Source organism: Tamandua tetradactyla, chromosome 18 (assembly GCF_023851605.1).
Source record: "Tamandua tetradactyla isolate mTamTet1 chromosome 18, mTamTet1.pri, whole genome shotgun sequence".
NCBI classification, from domain to species: domain Eukaryota; kingdom Metazoa; phylum Chordata; class Mammalia; order Pilosa; family Myrmecophagidae; genus Tamandua; species Tamandua tetradactyla.
Window position 1 is genome coordinate 70377515 of NC_135344.1, and position 16419 is coordinate 70393933.

At 40.6% G+C, this 16419-nt stretch overlaps 1 protein-coding gene across 2 annotated transcripts in view; it reads right to left on the reverse strand.

The window, feature by feature from the left end:
* The window catches only part of LAMA1 (laminin subunit alpha 1), a 145919-nt gene that overhangs the window by 20217 nt on the left and 109283 nt on the right, over nt 1–16419 (reverse strand). The window contains exons 37-48 of one of the 2 annotated variants that reach the window (XM_077135944.1): nt 15996–16206; nt 15703–15819; nt 15412–15575; nt 13296–13431; nt 12681–12774; nt 10973–11089; nt 9274–9456; nt 8781–8935; nt 7295–7438; nt 5789–5922; nt 4670–4820; nt 3793–3917 (exon numbers count right to left, since the gene is read on the reverse strand). In XM_077135944.1, coding sequence (XP_076992059.1) covers nt 3793–3917; nt 4670–4820; nt 5789–5922; nt 7295–7438; nt 8781–8935; nt 9274–9456; nt 10973–11089; nt 12681–12774; nt 13296–13431; nt 15412–15575; nt 15703–15819; nt 15996–16206 — 1731 coding nt within the window. Of the gene's footprint in view, nt 1–3792; nt 3918–4669; nt 4821–5788; nt 5923–7294; nt 7439–8780; nt 8936–9273; nt 9457–10972; nt 11093–12680; nt 12775–13295; nt 13432–15411; nt 15576–15702; nt 15820–15995; nt 16207–16419 lie in introns of both variants that reach the window. The other variant, XM_077135943.1, reaches the window with a different exon arrangement.

The window sequence follows — 16419 nt, forward strand, 5'->3', positions numbered from 1 at the left end:
GGCCTTAGCACTTTAAGTTTGTAAGCTAAGTAATCCCCATTGTAAATACCAACCCATTTCTGGCAGCTTTAACAAACCAAAACACCTACCATAGGTTATGCAGCTGCGGAGCAAGGAGGTGAGAAGGCGCCTTAGCCCCAGACCCTGGAGCTGCTTCTCCCACTCCTGTGCTCGCCTGCCGGAGGGTGTGGCACTTTTTTGTGCTTCTGCCCTAGACTATGAGACAAGCTTACGTGACTCATGTCAGCCTCTCCAGTACCTAGCAGGGGCCTGGGACATGGGAGGATCTAAAGATAATGACTGTTCCAGCTCAAGAGTCAGCCCCATCGCTGGTGCTCTAGTACAAGAGCCATTCTTTTGCCATTTAATTGGCTAATTAGAACCAATTAAATTAAAAGTTTCCTACATCTAGATGAGAATTGTTAGAATCAGTGGGTAATTTTGTAATATCTTTAAAGGATTTGAGATTGTTCATAAATAGAGAAATATGCTGACACAATGTAGACAAACGTACTATACTTATATTCCAAGGGGAATTAAAAAAATAACACAAATATCAATTAGCTGACTCAAAGTTAAGGTAACTGCTCATATTAAGAAATCAGAGAGGAAAATCTCAAGGATGTCAGTGGACCACACTAATGATTTAATCATGGCACAATGAGTTCTAATCATTGGTCCACCGAAGTGGATTCAATTCCCACAATCAGTTTATTAGCAAGAAATCTTTTTTCTAATAGGTGGAGCAGATCAGTCGACAAACACAAACACAGGGCGTGGGTTTGTGTCTCTATCTGCATACTCCAGAGTGGGTGCCATGGAATATGAGTTCTTTCAGATGCTCTTTCTCAAGAGCGTGGGGGACAAATGAATTTGGGAAATGCCACAAATATCAGTCCTTTCCCAGGAGAGGACTACTGGGCAGTTAACATGGCAATGGCTCTGAGAAGTCACACGGCGAAGATGCATTCAGTTTTGCAATCCAGTGTTTCTCAAATATTTACGACGAGGACATACCCTCTGCCTCTCCATTTTTAAATTAAAGAAATATCTATAAATATCCTACCAAGCTAATATTACTTACAAAATCATACTTTTTTTTGAAATGCCAATCAATGTAATACAACAATAGCCAGCAGATCTGTTCAATGACCAGGAAAACTTATTTAATCACATCCCAGTGTCATTGAGCCAATGAGTCAATTTGTTCAAAAAGCTCAGCTAGGTGGCCAGCCCTCTCTTTTTCAAAAAAGCCAACTCCTGGGCCAGCATCAAGAAATGGCAGCGCCCACTGGTCGTCCCCTCCCAGGAACACACTGCCCTTTCCATCAGACATCCAGGGAAGAGGAGAACTGGTGGGGTGGCAGGTGTCTCACAAGGAACAAACAGGTGGTAGCATGGAAAACTGACTCCCTCAACCCAACGAAAAAATAATGAAACCCACTCAAGGCTGCAGCTTGAGGCCAATGGTTTTAAAAATAACCTTGAAAATGACTGATGAAATAGGAGGTACTTTAACAGCTAAAGTAGGGGGATGATTTTCATATTAGAAATATTCCATTTCCGGTAAGATTTCCCTTTTCTAAAAGTAGGGTTAGTGGTCTGGAGTCACGTAGGGGGTAGAGACCAGAGATAGGGGCATTTTTCATGTTAGAAATTATAAAACTGCTGAGAAGACTTTCTTGCTAAGAAACTAGCATAGGGAAAATGCAGCAGTTCAGAGAGCCTAAATATATATGTCTATTTTCATGACTTCTAGAGTGAAGGAATGACTTTATAAGTAATATCATTTTTGAGCATTTTTGCCAATCACAAAACCCTGACTTTTCACATGCTTATTGTGCCAGTTTGAAAGTTTCATGTACCCCAGAAAAGCCATGTTTTAATCCTGATCCAATCTTGCGGGAGCAACTGTTTCTTTTCATCCTGATTGAATACTGCAGGCTGGGAAATTTTGATTAGATTATCTCCATGGAGATGTGACACACACAGCTGTGGGCATGAGCTTTTGATTACACAATGTGACTCCACCCATTCCATGTGGGTCTTGATTAATTTACTGAAATCCTTTAAAAGAGGAAACATTTTGGAGAGACTCTTCAGAGCTGAAAGAAATGGCAGAGCCTACAGAAATGACAGAAGCCTCAGACTGACAGAGAGTAGATACAGATGCTTGGAGAACATTTGCTTCAGAGAACGGAGACAAAGATGTTTGGAGATGCTTGGAGCCCAGCAGATGTCACCATGAGATAGTAAGCAAGCCGGAACCCAGAGAGAGCCAAGGGGACCCAAGAGATGAAAGCCAGCCCCAGAGAAGCTACGTGAGGAACCCTCATAGGCACAGAAGCTGAAAGCAACAGAGCCCAGGAGCACGGGACCAGCAGATGCCAGCCATGTGATTTCCCAGCAGACAGAGGTGTTCTAGCTCCATCGGCCTTCCTTGAATTAAGTTATCTTTCCCTGGACATCTTAGTTTGACATTTTCATAGGTTTGGAACTATAAACTTGCAACTTACTAAATTCCCCCTTTAAAAGCCTTTCCAGTTCTGGTATCTCACATTCTGGTAGCTTGCAAACTGACACACTTATTGTCAAGAAAATAATCCTGAGCATGTATGTAGGGAGCAAGTGGACACCACTATGGGAAGATCAATGATAAATATTGTTGCAATGTTCCAAATTCATAAGGTATCCTCACATACATCACGTTATCTTTCCATCACGATCACTTCTGGAGGTGGGTAAGACTAGGGTGACTATTGTTTTCCTTTTCCGGAAGCAGAAAGCAAAGCTCAGAGAGAGTTGACCCAAAAGTGTAAATGACTTACCCAAAGTCACAAAGAGAGAGATTGGGTAGGAAAGCTGGGATTGGAGCCTGAGACACTTAGTCCCCAAATCCAACATTCTTTTATAATCCTAAGGCCCCAATGACCAAGTCTCTGATCATACTTTTTAAGTAAGCAAAGGAAGGGGGAATGTAACAAAGGCTTAAACTAGAAACCTCCACACTTCAAACACATGAGAAAGCAGACCTGACAAGGGCAAAACAAAAACTCACCTCTGACTTTCTAAATGTATTGCAAAGTTGTTTCTATCTGACCTTGTCATGTCTTTACTGTTAATTAGAGATATCTATCTGGATAGCAGCAAGCCATTAGCTGGGAGAAATTTTATCAGATGTTACATTTCTCAAATGGCAAAAGTCAATCTATTGTCTTAATTACTCAAGTGCTAGAAAGTAGGTCTTATTTACTATGGGGTTACAGTGATTTTTGTTGGAAAATAGTGGAGAGGGTGGGATTAAGTTATAAATGTCTTCTATTATATCAATACAAACAAAAAGGTGTTAGTCGTTCTCCATTTCCCCATGCATTTTACTTAGAAAATCATAGAACTTGGTTAGGAATTGCTAGGTATTAATCTATAAAACTGACTGCACAAGAAAATATTCTCATCTGTAGAAGTAGATTCAAAATAAATGTGTACCGCAGTTTACCCAAGATATCTTAATTGTGGTTCTCTGAGACGGAAGGTTAAATGGGATGTCTGAAGCTTAAGAATTTATCACCCATGATCAAAGCATATGATGCAAGACAGGAAAAAGAACATTTCTTTTTAAAGGTTGAAGATACCCATGCTTGTATTAGAAAATTCTAGATCATATCCTTTTCAATCATAAGACCAATAACAACAAATTTTATCAATCCTTTTGATATGCATGTCATTTCTTTAAGCAGTTTTTCAAAGTTAATAGAATAACACACCAAGTGTTAAATAGTGGGAAAATGTTACCTTCCAAAGCATCCGTGGCATTTGCCCTCCCTTTCAATATAGTTCCACAGGCCAATAGATTTTCCATTCAAGGTCGCTGGTCCCATGCAGCCTCTAAAATGAGTAACTTTCACAGCAGGAGATTTCTAACATAAACACACAAAGGAAACAAGACCCACACATATTTAGTGAAAAGAGATAAACTCAAGTGTGTGCAGCTTCTCCCTGGAAGCACAAATCTGACAAAGCCAAAATGGGAGAAGGTAATATTCAGAAAGACGGCCAGTTGGGAATCACTGGTTGTCCTTCCAGTTGTGAAATGGAATCTCAGGAGTGTCATCTGGAGAGGATCTTAAAGCTCATCTCAGTTACGAAGGTCCCTGGAGTGAAGTCCCTTTTACAGGAGAAGAAAATGGACATCCCCACAACGAATGGAGTTAGGGATAGGAGACCCAATTAGGACTGAGACACCTTTCTCATTTGACAATATGAGAACATTCGGTGAGATGATAACTGATGTAATAAAGTAAATACAATTGGTTCTTCTGCTAAACACCAATTCATATTAGTCTATCACTAGACTTAGAGTAGAGACATATAGGAACTTAACAGAAATTAATGTGAAATACTGAATTTCCTGTTTCATCACTGGGAAAGAAACCCAACCAAGCAAAATGATCCAATGGCTTTTTCTCCATTTACAGGCTTTTTTTATTAAGCATGCTCTTTGCCCTAAAGATCCATCCAACCAAGCAGATGAACTATAATTAAGTAAAATAAGAGGAACAAAAAAAATCTTTATCTGTCTAGGATATAGTCAACAATTTCAACATGTAAGTTTAATGTATAGGTAAAGTCAGTCAATCAGTCCTGTTGGGATGAATTTTCAGAATTTTACCTTGATTTGTCCTCCAAGTCCTCCCACAAACATTAGTGTTGAATTGTTTATGTCCAGAACATTAGCTGTTCCTGGGGATTTACTTGTTTTTGTTGGCTGCTCTTGAGTCGAACTCATCTCCTTGACACTCAGTGAACCGGCATTTCCGAATCTAAGGAACACAAAGGATTGCAAAAGAAACACCGAGGATTTCGCATCGACCCACATCTCCATATACAGCTGGTTCACACACAGCCTCCATATACTTTTCTCCATCTACAACAACCCCCAACTCTTCTCCTGCTTCCAGTCCACACTTCCACCCTGCCATCCCAATTACTCTCCAAAATCTTGTAGAATAATTCTTTTAAAACATAAGTCTCAGCACGTTATCGCTCTGCTTACCACGGCCACAGTTAATGAGTTAAACGGTATATGAAGGCAGCTTGCTGCCTTCCCTATTACCCTGTATCTGTACGAAGGCAAAGCAAAAAAATTTACAACCACAATAAATCATCAACAGCAAACCACCATGCTACAGAACAGTGAAAAGAAATCTAGATCTGAGGCTGCTTAAAAGTAGTTACCTCTGGGGAGGATTTTCAGGAATCATTTTCCTTTGTGTCTGAATTTCAGGGAAATACATTCCCAGCTTGTAGATTTCGCTTCCGTCCTCTTCTACGTGTTTACTCCTGCCAGCCCCTCAAGTTTCTACCGGGTAGGCCTTATTTATTTATTTATTTTCCTTTACATGGGTAGGCTCTGGGAATCGAACCCCAGTCTCTGGCATGGCAGGTGAGAACTCTGCCCTCTCCAAGTAGGCCTTTATCTTCTGTTAATACTTTTTTACTGGCTCAGACTAAGCCCTCGCATTCTACAGATAACCTAAGCTTTTCGTTTGTTTCTTCTTTTGACTATGGATATCGGAAAAAAAAAATTTCTTCAGTAAGAAAAAAACGACAGCCTTCATTTCCATAGTTAACCTAAATCAACTATTCCTTGATAATAACCTGACTTCTTAGAGGTTTTGAAGCTTCAAATCTGATGCTAAAAGCATGCAATCACTTATGAAATATTGGGCAAATATAGTTAAAAAAAAAAAAAAAGAGAGAGAGTTGCCAGAAGAGAATGTATTATTACCTGGCTACAGAGATCTTGTGCCAATTGTTGTCGTTAATTGGGAAGTCTGGGAACTCCAGTCGCACGGGCCCGGAGCCCATGTCCCACAGGAAGGTCACCTTTCCCCGCCGCATCTCCACGGCCAGGAAGTCCACCTGCAGGGCAGGAGATCCAGGTGGGAATGAATTTGTACCACAACCGTCTGTCATTCTGGCAACCCAAAACCCTTTAGAGAATGCACTTTCTCATGGCATGTTCTCTGTTCTTTTTTTTTTTTTAAAGAGTGAAAAAGCAAAAAGCACTCTCGCTTTTGTCTTTGTGTCTTTAAACACCCCCCATCCTTGGAGCTGGAGCGTGACTCAGCTCCTGGGAAAGGTGGCCGCCATTGAACACTGAAACCCCGGGCTGCCCTCAAGAAGCTCCCCATTGAAAATCCGGGCATCACTAACGACCCACAGAGAGCTCAGGGAAGGCTCTGCAGCTGTTTCTTTGCCAGCCATTTTTCGCCCCCATGTTTTAATTTTGCAGACCCCAGCCCATGCAATTACAAAATGTGGCATTAGTTTTGTGTAGAAAATAGGAAAAAGTATAAAGGTGAACATCGAGATTATCCCTAATTTCACCTCTAAGAGACGAGCAGAGTTGACATTCTTTCCAGCCTTTTTTCCATGAACACCGAATACACAGAATTGTAGGAGTTTGAACTTGGCAATCATTGGCTTTTAGGTTAAATGTTGGTGTCATGCTCTCTATTGCATTGCATTTATAAGATAAGTAAACTTATATTACACAGTTTGCAAAGTTGATTTCATGTACTTTTTTTTTTTAATTGACAAATCTTCACACACATACAGTCCCTACACGGTGTACAATCCGTGGCTCACAATGCCTGGTCACTTTAATGTGAAATAAGAAGTGGAAAGGGAGCCTGAATCCCACATCCTGAACTCACCTGTGGCTTGCACCTGCTCTCCTAAGAAGGCATTTCAGGGAGGGAACATATGTGCTTCATAACACAACACAAGGGTTCTGACCTGTTTCTACCAGCAGAGCTAGGGGCGGCTGATGTCTTCCAGGAGAGCTGTGCCCTTGGAAACATGCCCTCTGGAAACCACCCGAGTCTCCTTGGATGGCAGAGCCTCGATGAAGCCTGAGCATCCTGACATGCTTTCTAGGGAAAAGGCCCCCAACTCCTGGGGACAACCACCAAGACCGACTCTACAGAACCAAACCTGAATGGGCTGGCTTCTGAGGTCAGAGGGAGCAGGCAAAGTTCTCTTCTCCAGGCAAAGAGACGCACCTTTCAGAAATGCCATTCTCCTCCTTGCAGGGATTTACTTTTAAAGTTTACTTATATTTGTAACCCAATGCTACCAGGACAGCAAAAAGTTAGTTCCCTTAGGAGAATTAATGATTTCGCCAAGGCCCTGTTGTTTTCTCTCATCCAAAGAAAGTGTCAATTCAGAGAATGTGTGTACATTCTTAAGAGTGAGAATCATTGCCATTCTCTGCAGGTCTGTAACTTACGCTGGTGCTGCTACCCAGGTAGAAGAGAAGGTTATCGGGTTCGCTTGTCTTAACATACAGTGTTAAGGTGTTATAGTTGGTTGAAGAAATCGGAGGCTGGTAGGCCCGGACACAGTCTCTGTCTGCAGACACGGCTACTCTAATCTGTAGGAGATAAAGGGGAGTGTCCCATTCATTCCACAGCAAACGCTGGCAGCTCACCAAGATTTCAAAGTGTGGTTCCTCGACAAGAGTTGCACCGTTAGGCGAGTTTCCCCCACTGATAATACGTAACGCTTTGGGTTTCATAAAGTGAGAAATCAGAGCATGATGAAAATGATTTTAGACGTGGGAAGGTCAGATTTGGGTCTTTAAAGAGTATTTTATATAGGAAAGTGTCTTGCCCATGTGAGTTTTACTTCCTTAAAGGCAAGGATCACATCCAAATCACCTGGGAATCCTCACACCCAACAGAGGCTATGCCATGCTCATTCAGTGACTTCATGGGGGTTACTGTACTTATTCATCCAGCAAATGTTTCTAGGGGACTTAACGCATTACTACACATTTCTGGATTGATAGCTATCTGCGTGTATATATTATATTAACCTTAAAGATTATAAAGCTGTACCTATAATCGTATTTGGAAACATCCCTTGGGCTTGTGTGGATTTAGTGACTGAAAATACGACAGAAGCCAGAGCTTAGTAAAACTGCATCCCTTTTTCCAACAGAGAGGTCAGGGAGGCGGGGGAAGGGATGGGGCAGAATGAAAAAGCCTGGAACTGCTTTTCCTTGGCTAGGAGGAAGGCGGGTAAAAATTAAGAACAGAGGTCACCACTGCCTCCCCCTGCCCCTTAGAGCACAGCTAGTGTTACAAGCCGTGGATGGATCTAAAACATTCTCTCCAGCGGGGGCTTCTCTGAGAGTCAAGCATGTGGACATTTGTGCGGGTACAAATGTTTTTTTCAGTCTGTAAGTTCCTAGGAGATGAGGCCCACACTTCAAGAACATTCTGCTGAGTCCTTGGATTCATAAAATTAAGTCGGCAAAATGATGATGCAACACCATACGCAACCACAGAAGCACAGAACGCATTCTATACCCTCTAGGCTAATAATCAGAAATCTATAAGTCCAGGCGATAATTACAAGTGATTATAAAATCTCCAGAAAAACATGGAGATTTCCTTGCTGAAAACATGGTGAAACACACTGAATACAAGCAGAAATCAAAGAAGTGCGGCTCATTCCCGGCTTTAAGAATACTTAAAGGAATGAGGAATACTTAAGGAATACTGAAGGAATAAGGAATACTTAAAGGCTATGAGGAAGAGAGGTCTGACTGTGAGCTGTGCCTGAAGGAGCTATTTGGGACCTCGTGTCCCTGAGCTGGGTCTGGGGAAGTTCTAGGGGGCTCAGCGTTACTGGGCTCCTGTCTATGGGAATTCCATGTTCCTGGGAACCCCAGCTAAAGCAGTGCTTGTCTACAGGAGCCCCACACTCACAGAAGCTGCTTGTTTGCGGGCCTGGCTGATCAGCAGTTTAATTTCTGATAGGTTTCTGCTCAGATTCTCTTCTAACGTCCTCAAAGGCTTCAGCCGACCAAACAAAAGGTTGACTTGTGTTTCCACATCTTTAACTTTTCTTCCAACTAACAGAGCTAACAAATTCAAGGAGATGAGTGATGGCGAGAAAGTTGGGGAGAGGAAGACAAGACAAAGGGATTGTTGATTAGTAAAGCACCAGATGAAACAGAACATTCTCAATAATCAAATCCTTGACATTTTGGGAAATAGATGGGAAAATGCACCAGCGACAGGCATTAGCCAGACCTTTCTCTTTCTTTATCAATGCAAATCCAGCTGTTAGCGCAGTTTTTTTTTTTTTTTTTAAGAATGCTGCTTGCCAACAGTTTGTGGAGCCACAGTTTTGTGTTTTGCAGGCTCAGTATCTGCAGGGGGGCAGATTTTCATGACGGGAGGAAGACCAGGGACATACTGGCTTCCGAGGAGTCGCGCAGGAGTTCACTCGTTGCTCGCAGTGTAGCATTGATCCCGTTCAGCACAGCTGATGTATTCAGGAGCATTTGACTCAAACCCACAACAGCTTTTAGCGTGCCCACTGCACTCCGGTTTGCAGATGCAGCCAGCTCTGCGGTTTGGGCGCCTTTGTCTCTGACATCTGAAATACATTTAGATGCGAGCAGATATGTTGGTGGTTATGTACAAAGAGAAACATAAAACCAGAACACGTATTTTACATAAAGATACGTTAATATTTCTTATCGGTTGTTGAACACAAAGCACATTTTGTTTGTTTTCAGTGGCAAATATTAAGGCTGCATATCATATGCCCTGCTGCTCCCTTTTAGAGACAAATGAAATAATTTTGGTAACAATATTCTGGAACATGGCTTTGATACATAATGCAATCACAATGACAACTGCCAATTGCCACGTGCTCAGTTTCTTAACATGTTAATAAGCTGAATTTGTTCCTTTGGTCTGATTCCTATCACTCTTGCACATCTTCATTAAACATTTTTTTCAAATTCTTCCATATCTGGATGACAAGGTTTGGAAACATTTGTAGGTAAGATGGACGCCCACTAGGCTAGAGGAATTGGTGCTTGCGTACAAAATCAACCAGTTTCCAGGCTTGATGGTAGAGTGCCAGCTAAATGCTTACCAAAGATAAACTGCAGTTCAGAATTACTCTGCCAAATCTGGGAGATGACTATTAGGCCTTATTATTCATTTTAAAAGTGCTCTGTCACAAAGGGGATAGACAAACTAACACAAGGAGAATCTGAGTAAAGGATATATAAGTGTTGTTTTTACTCTCCTTACATCGTCTCTGAAAGTTGGAAGTCATTGCTAATTAAAGTTATTTTTAAGTATTTTATCAATATATCCCATACTGTCCTTAAAAAAGGAAAAAGAAATTTCGAGATCAGAAAAATGCTCCAGTGATTTAAAGGGCAGAGGCCTCTCCATGCACATCTCCATTCAGTAATTATCATCCTCATGAGGGTAAGAGGGAGATAAGAATTTTGAAGATGAGTTTGAGCATCTTGTAAAGCTTTTTAAAAGAAGGTTCATTAAGAACCAAAGAGAGGTTTGAAGGAGTGTAAATAATGGACCACAGCACAACCCATTTGAATTATATGTTTAAAAAGTTATCCTATTTAAACTATTAATTAACATTGCTTTTCCAAACCATCAATATTAAAGTGATCCATGAGCCAATTTTAGACTTTATTACCTCATGAAGGAAGATTACCAAGCAAGAACTCTTTAATTTCCCTAATTTACAATGAATCTAGCATTCTCCCTTAAGGCCAGTAAAGGGCATTTCAGCATCTTTACTCGCTGACCTCTTTGAATTATCTTCTTTCATCTATGCGAAGTGTATTGTCTGTTTTAAAAGTAAGCAATTAATATAGCAGCATAAGTCTCCAAGGCTTTTGTTGTAAAGCTTCTAATTTTAGCATTTCAATGCAAGTTTTAAAAAGTTATTTAAACATAGCTAGTTCACTCCCAAATAAGATAAGTTTGCAAGTAAAAACTTCATCTATCTTGGTCCCATTTAGAGATAGGGCTCTTCATTAGGCTTGAGACAGGATTTCATCATACTCACATGTAATGGTTTGACAACAGAAGCCAGGAATGAAATCAAGAAGCTCCTTTCCACTTACCTTCAGGAAGTTCTTTAAGTATCAAGAGTGATTCATCGATTTGCCCGGTAATTTTATCAGCATTTGCTTGAAATTTGTTCATGGAGTTTTTCAGTTCACTCAGTTCCAATGTAATACCTACTTAAAAGGGGAAAGAAGTTTCCTCTTTAAGATTAGCCTACTAAAAAGTCACTCAGACAGCAACTTTCTTTCCCATCACTCCTGACCCCATCCACAAGAAGCAATAGCTTTCCACAGAGACCCTTAGTACTGAATGAGTTTTTCCAGCAACACTTAGGCGAGCACACTCATTATACAAACAAAAAGTGTGTTCATAGTATGACAAATCATTTTCAAACTTTTTTGTTGCCCCTCTCACTGATATTTCTCCTAAAATTTCATGTTCAATCTAAAGAGAGCTCGCGGGAAGAACTATGTTTCAATCACATGGTCTTTAATCAAACCCGCTCATTTATCTTCATCAAATCCTGGTTGCCTGTTTCCTCTAGGTTGCAAACCCCAAATATGGACTCCTGCCTACAATGCCTTCTCACAGCCTCCCACTGCTTCCCCAACCATGGTTCCTACTCCTTCTGGAATTTTCTGACCATTCAATGGGGACCCAAGTCCACCTTCGCCAAATTTGATCAAAGCTTTTACTTTTAAAGTTTCTGCTCATGACAGGCAACTGCCTTTGGATTCTGAACACATGGCTAAGAAGATAAACTACTGACAAAATCTTTGAGGAACATGATGGCTTTGCCTAAAATTTTAACTACTAGAAGGTTCAACTATTCCACAGTCTATGAAATACCTTTGATGGTGGTCTGAAAGTTATATCATAGCCCTCAACCTGGATGCTAGAATTTCTGCTGAATCCTTTATGATTGAGCTTTATGCACTTCCTCTAATTTGAGCAGACACCATGATTTCTAAATTGTGTCACTCACAGTGAAACAAAAACACACACGTATTCAAGCCCTTGGTTCAGACAGCTGTGGGACTAGTTTGAGAGGGATAGGAGCTCTATGTATGAACAAATCTCTTTCTAAACCCCAAGACTTTTTGTATATTAGAATATAAGGTGAGAACTACACTGTAGGCTATAAAAATTTGTATGCTTATGCTTATATAGTTTTCCTTTTAAGTATCTTGCAGAAGAGGCTCCTGCTGCCATGCTGCACTACATTTATCAGGTGGCTTTAGCATATGCCGAGTAATTGCTTATTGAAATTCTTACTAAACTGCATAGGTATTTTTTTTAATTGAAAAATCAATTATGATTTAATCTTATATTTATTTAGTGAGAACCTGCCATGAGTCTAGTATTATATTAACCATGTGAGGAAGGTAAAAGAAATAGCAGACTTGATAAATATCTGCACGGAACTGCAAAACGAGAAGCAAATGGAGGATGACATGCAGTCAAAGACACCTGGATTGGAGAACCTGCAACTCTACAGGCCAAAGCAGTGAGCACAGGAGTCAGTTATCAAGAAGGCTGAAAGAGTCTACAAAGATAAGAGGTGACGACATGTTAGCATAAGAGACACAACTAGAATGAAATTTAAAATCATATATTTACATAAGAGAGAATTCGAACGCTAATGTGACAAGGAAATGGAAAGCGTCAAACTGCTCCGAGGAAAGAAGCACATTACCACAGGATGCCCAGGGAGGTATGTTTACATCCACTCTGCTCATGAACAGTCTGTGCTAAGGAACTGACCTTGGTGCTTTCTATTCAGGCTGTCACCTTCCTTTAGAAGCGTGGAACTCCGCTGGAGAGTCTCTTTCCCGTTAGAAACAAGGGATTCTGAGAGCTGAAAAATAGAAAAACTTAATCCGAGTGACTAGAAGGGAGGGTGACAGCCTGCTGGCGACAGAGCAAGCAATGCCCTGAGAATAATCTGCGGTTAAGTTCCAAAAAAGAAAGGAAACTAGATAACCAGTAGAGACAACTTAAAAGGACTGAGGAGCAAAGACCCAAAGAGATCTTTAGGTAAATACAGAAGGAAATCAGCCATTAAATGAAGGTTTATACCACAGGTAGAGAAAGATGTCTCAGGTAGCTCTCAAACAGCATGATCATTTTTATTATAAGAAATTTCAAGAATTTCCTCATCTCTATCTCACTAGTACCAAGTCCTCATATGTATTATCTTAAGACAGCAGAACTTTATTGCACCATGACAGAAGCCACAAACAGACTGCACAAGAACAAGAAGTTGACAGGCATCCACTGGAGTCACAGAATCTTTCCTCAACTCAAGCACCTTACGGAAACATCTTCCAACAGAGCCTAGGAAAAGATACATGCTAAAGCCTGCGGGGTATTTCCTACCAGGCCAGACTTCGCCGCCATCTTGAGAGCATCACTGGCCAGTTCCTCGGATTCTTGGATCACGCTTTGGATGTTGGAGTGGACATGGACAGCACTGGTTGCATTCAGGGATACGTATCTGACATCTTCAAGGCCACTAACAAACAAGCACATTTACAGATGTTGGGATAAACTAAACCAAACTTGCAGACTCATGCACTAAAATTATAAGTGTCCACTAGTCTTGAAAGCCTCCCAGTTTCCCCTTAGCAAAATGCCATCATCAAGGAAGAACAATGTAGATATTTCCCTCTAATTCTAAAAGGAATCTTTGAGAAGAAGCTGGAGTCACATTGTTGTGATATCACTCAGAACTGCTGTTAATACTGAAAGTACAGACTATTGCTGTTTCCCACCTTTTGGTCCATTTATCAATTTCTATCCACACTTCACCCCCCCCCAAGAACATCTCTTTATCTCTGGTCAAACCCCCTGTGGATGCCTGGAGCACTGGTGCATGTTTGCATTCATTATAATCTCGCCTTCAATGACTCTGTTAATTTCAAAAACCTTTCTAAGCATAGAGAAGGATGCTGAATCTTATCATCCAAATGGTGCATACCAATTTGATGAAATTCACTAGAGATTTTGGAGGACCACCAGATACTGTTTCAATCAGATGAACTTCATTCTTACAAGTGAGCAAATCACTTACGAACTTGCCAGCTGGTAACTGTGCAATTTCATCCAGCTCTCTCTATCTAGAAAATGAAATCTGACAATTGATGCATTTTTGCCTGCTGAGGAACTCACTTGATTTTCTTCCCAAAGTTATAAGGTTGGGTGAATTCCCAAGCCATGCATGAGCAATTATTGCTGGTTATTGTTTCACTGGGAAAATTCAGTGATTTATAGGTAAAAAAAGATCATGCTATTTAATGTTGTGTATTATATCAAGTTACTTTTACTGTTTTATACTGAGTAGCTATTTTATTTTGGCTTTATTTCTTTCTCTCTTTTAGAAAATGATGAAAGGAGATGAAAAGGCACAAATTAACTGAGAATCCAATGCCATATTCCATGACTGGTTCCTCCGGCATTAGGAGACCATGGGCCTTAATTGAGCAGATAATTTCCAGAAAATTTTATCTTATATCATTTTTAATTGCTTTCATTGTGTGATCTAATCTTTTATGGCCAGCATTTCTCAATTTGGAAAGAAATTTACAGAAAACACCCACACAACAAAAATAACAATGTTCCCAGGGTCTTTGGGCTCTTTCTATCCATATTTTATACCAAATTTCAAAGAATTAAATTTATCAATTAACTCACAATAGTGTATGAGTCACTGATAAAATAGCGGTTCCCACATCTGCTGCACATCAGAAGCACCTTTTAAAAATTCCAAAGCCCAAGACATATTCCAGGACAATTAAATCACAATCTTTGAATGGTGGACACAAAGGGACAAAGGGATTTGAACAACCCAGTTTCCCAGGTTTTTACAATATATAGGTGAGTTTGGGAATCACTGGCCTAAAGTTACGTTTCATGTTTAAAAGCATTTTTAGCAATTTGAAGACACAGTTAAAAATAAACAAAGAGGGAAGTTAAAATAATTGTATTAAAGTGGTAGACATTAAGGCAGCAGAATATAACTGGGGGTGGGGTTTTACAGGAATTGGGAAAGAGACTCCCAAGACTTTTATAAGTGAAGTGAAAGCAAGTGCATCTTCCATCCATTCATAAGCCACCCAGAGAACAAGCTCCGCAAAGGTAAGGCATGTAAATAAATGAATACCTAGAACAGCCTTACTCATGCACACACAACCTAATAAAGCACCCAGCACTTAGTAGGTGCTAAACAAAATCCTGATGGCTTGTAATTGTAGCATATTTGTTTTCAATCCTTTCCACTTCAGTCTGCATTTTTTCAAGCAGACATTTAAGCTGATGGCAAACTACATTACCAGACAAGGGAGGAAATCCTACTTGTCACATAAAATAAAACAGGAGGCCTCAGTTTTAGACCAAGTGGGAAGAGTGGCTCAACATTATGAACAAAACAGCCATTCTTATTCCCTGCGATCAGCGGATTGCAACCTCTCCAATTCCCGCAAGGACACAGCCTCACCTGTCCAGCACACCTGCCAGTCTTTTGAGCTCAGCTGCATGATCCTCTGCTCCATAGACAAGGTCAAGCACTCTTCTTTTGGACATCTGCATGACCAAATCATCGACGTGATGCCTGATTTTGGCATTCCATAAAAGCAGCTCGTCCCGGTGATGCTCTAATTGCTACAGGGATAAATTAATATTTTTAATATGTATGCAGCCATTTAATGGCATGCCTGTGTGTATGTATAGGAGGTGACTGCAGATTCTTTCAAAACCGTATTCGCAGCCAGGCTGAATAGTAACTTACTGCTAATGTATTTTGTGTAGCATTTGCACGTGAAATGGCAGCATCTATCAGTCCTCTTGCTTTGGTGATTAGCTTTGAGGTCAAGTTTTGCTCTTTTTGAACACGCAGCTTTTTATCCTGCAGCGAAAAAAACACCTGTTAAGGATGCTTCATAAAAGGAAGTCACCTTCATAACGTGAACGCCTAATGCTATGTGCTGGCTCGTTGTTAAGGGACTACAAATGGTGTTAGTTACACTGGAGAATCTGGCTACCAGTCCGAATGGAGAAGGAGAGAACCATGCTAAGACTCACATTGAATTCTCTCAAGTTGGCACCGATTACAAGCAGCAGGCCGTTGCTTTCTTCGGTCTTCGCATCTGCTTCACTCACTAGGTTTTCTGCGGCCTGCAGCTCCTGGCTGTGTTTGGAAAGGAGGCTTCTTGCTGCTTCCTTTAAAGCCGTCAGCTCTTCCTGCGGCTTCTGGTAATTTTCCTGAATTTGTGATAATAAATCTTCAGCAGCCCTGGGAAGGAAAATGGTTTACACAGTGAGTAAATGAACAACTGTGCTTGTGTCTCTGAAATGGGAGTGGAAGGAACCCTTACATATTTACACCTACTTTATTTCTTCTTGAAATCATAAGTGATAAAGCATAACCTATTAAAAATAGAAACAATTTTTCTGAGACACCTACAGGTCTGGTAGATTTATACTTTCCCCAGAAACAAATTACCTT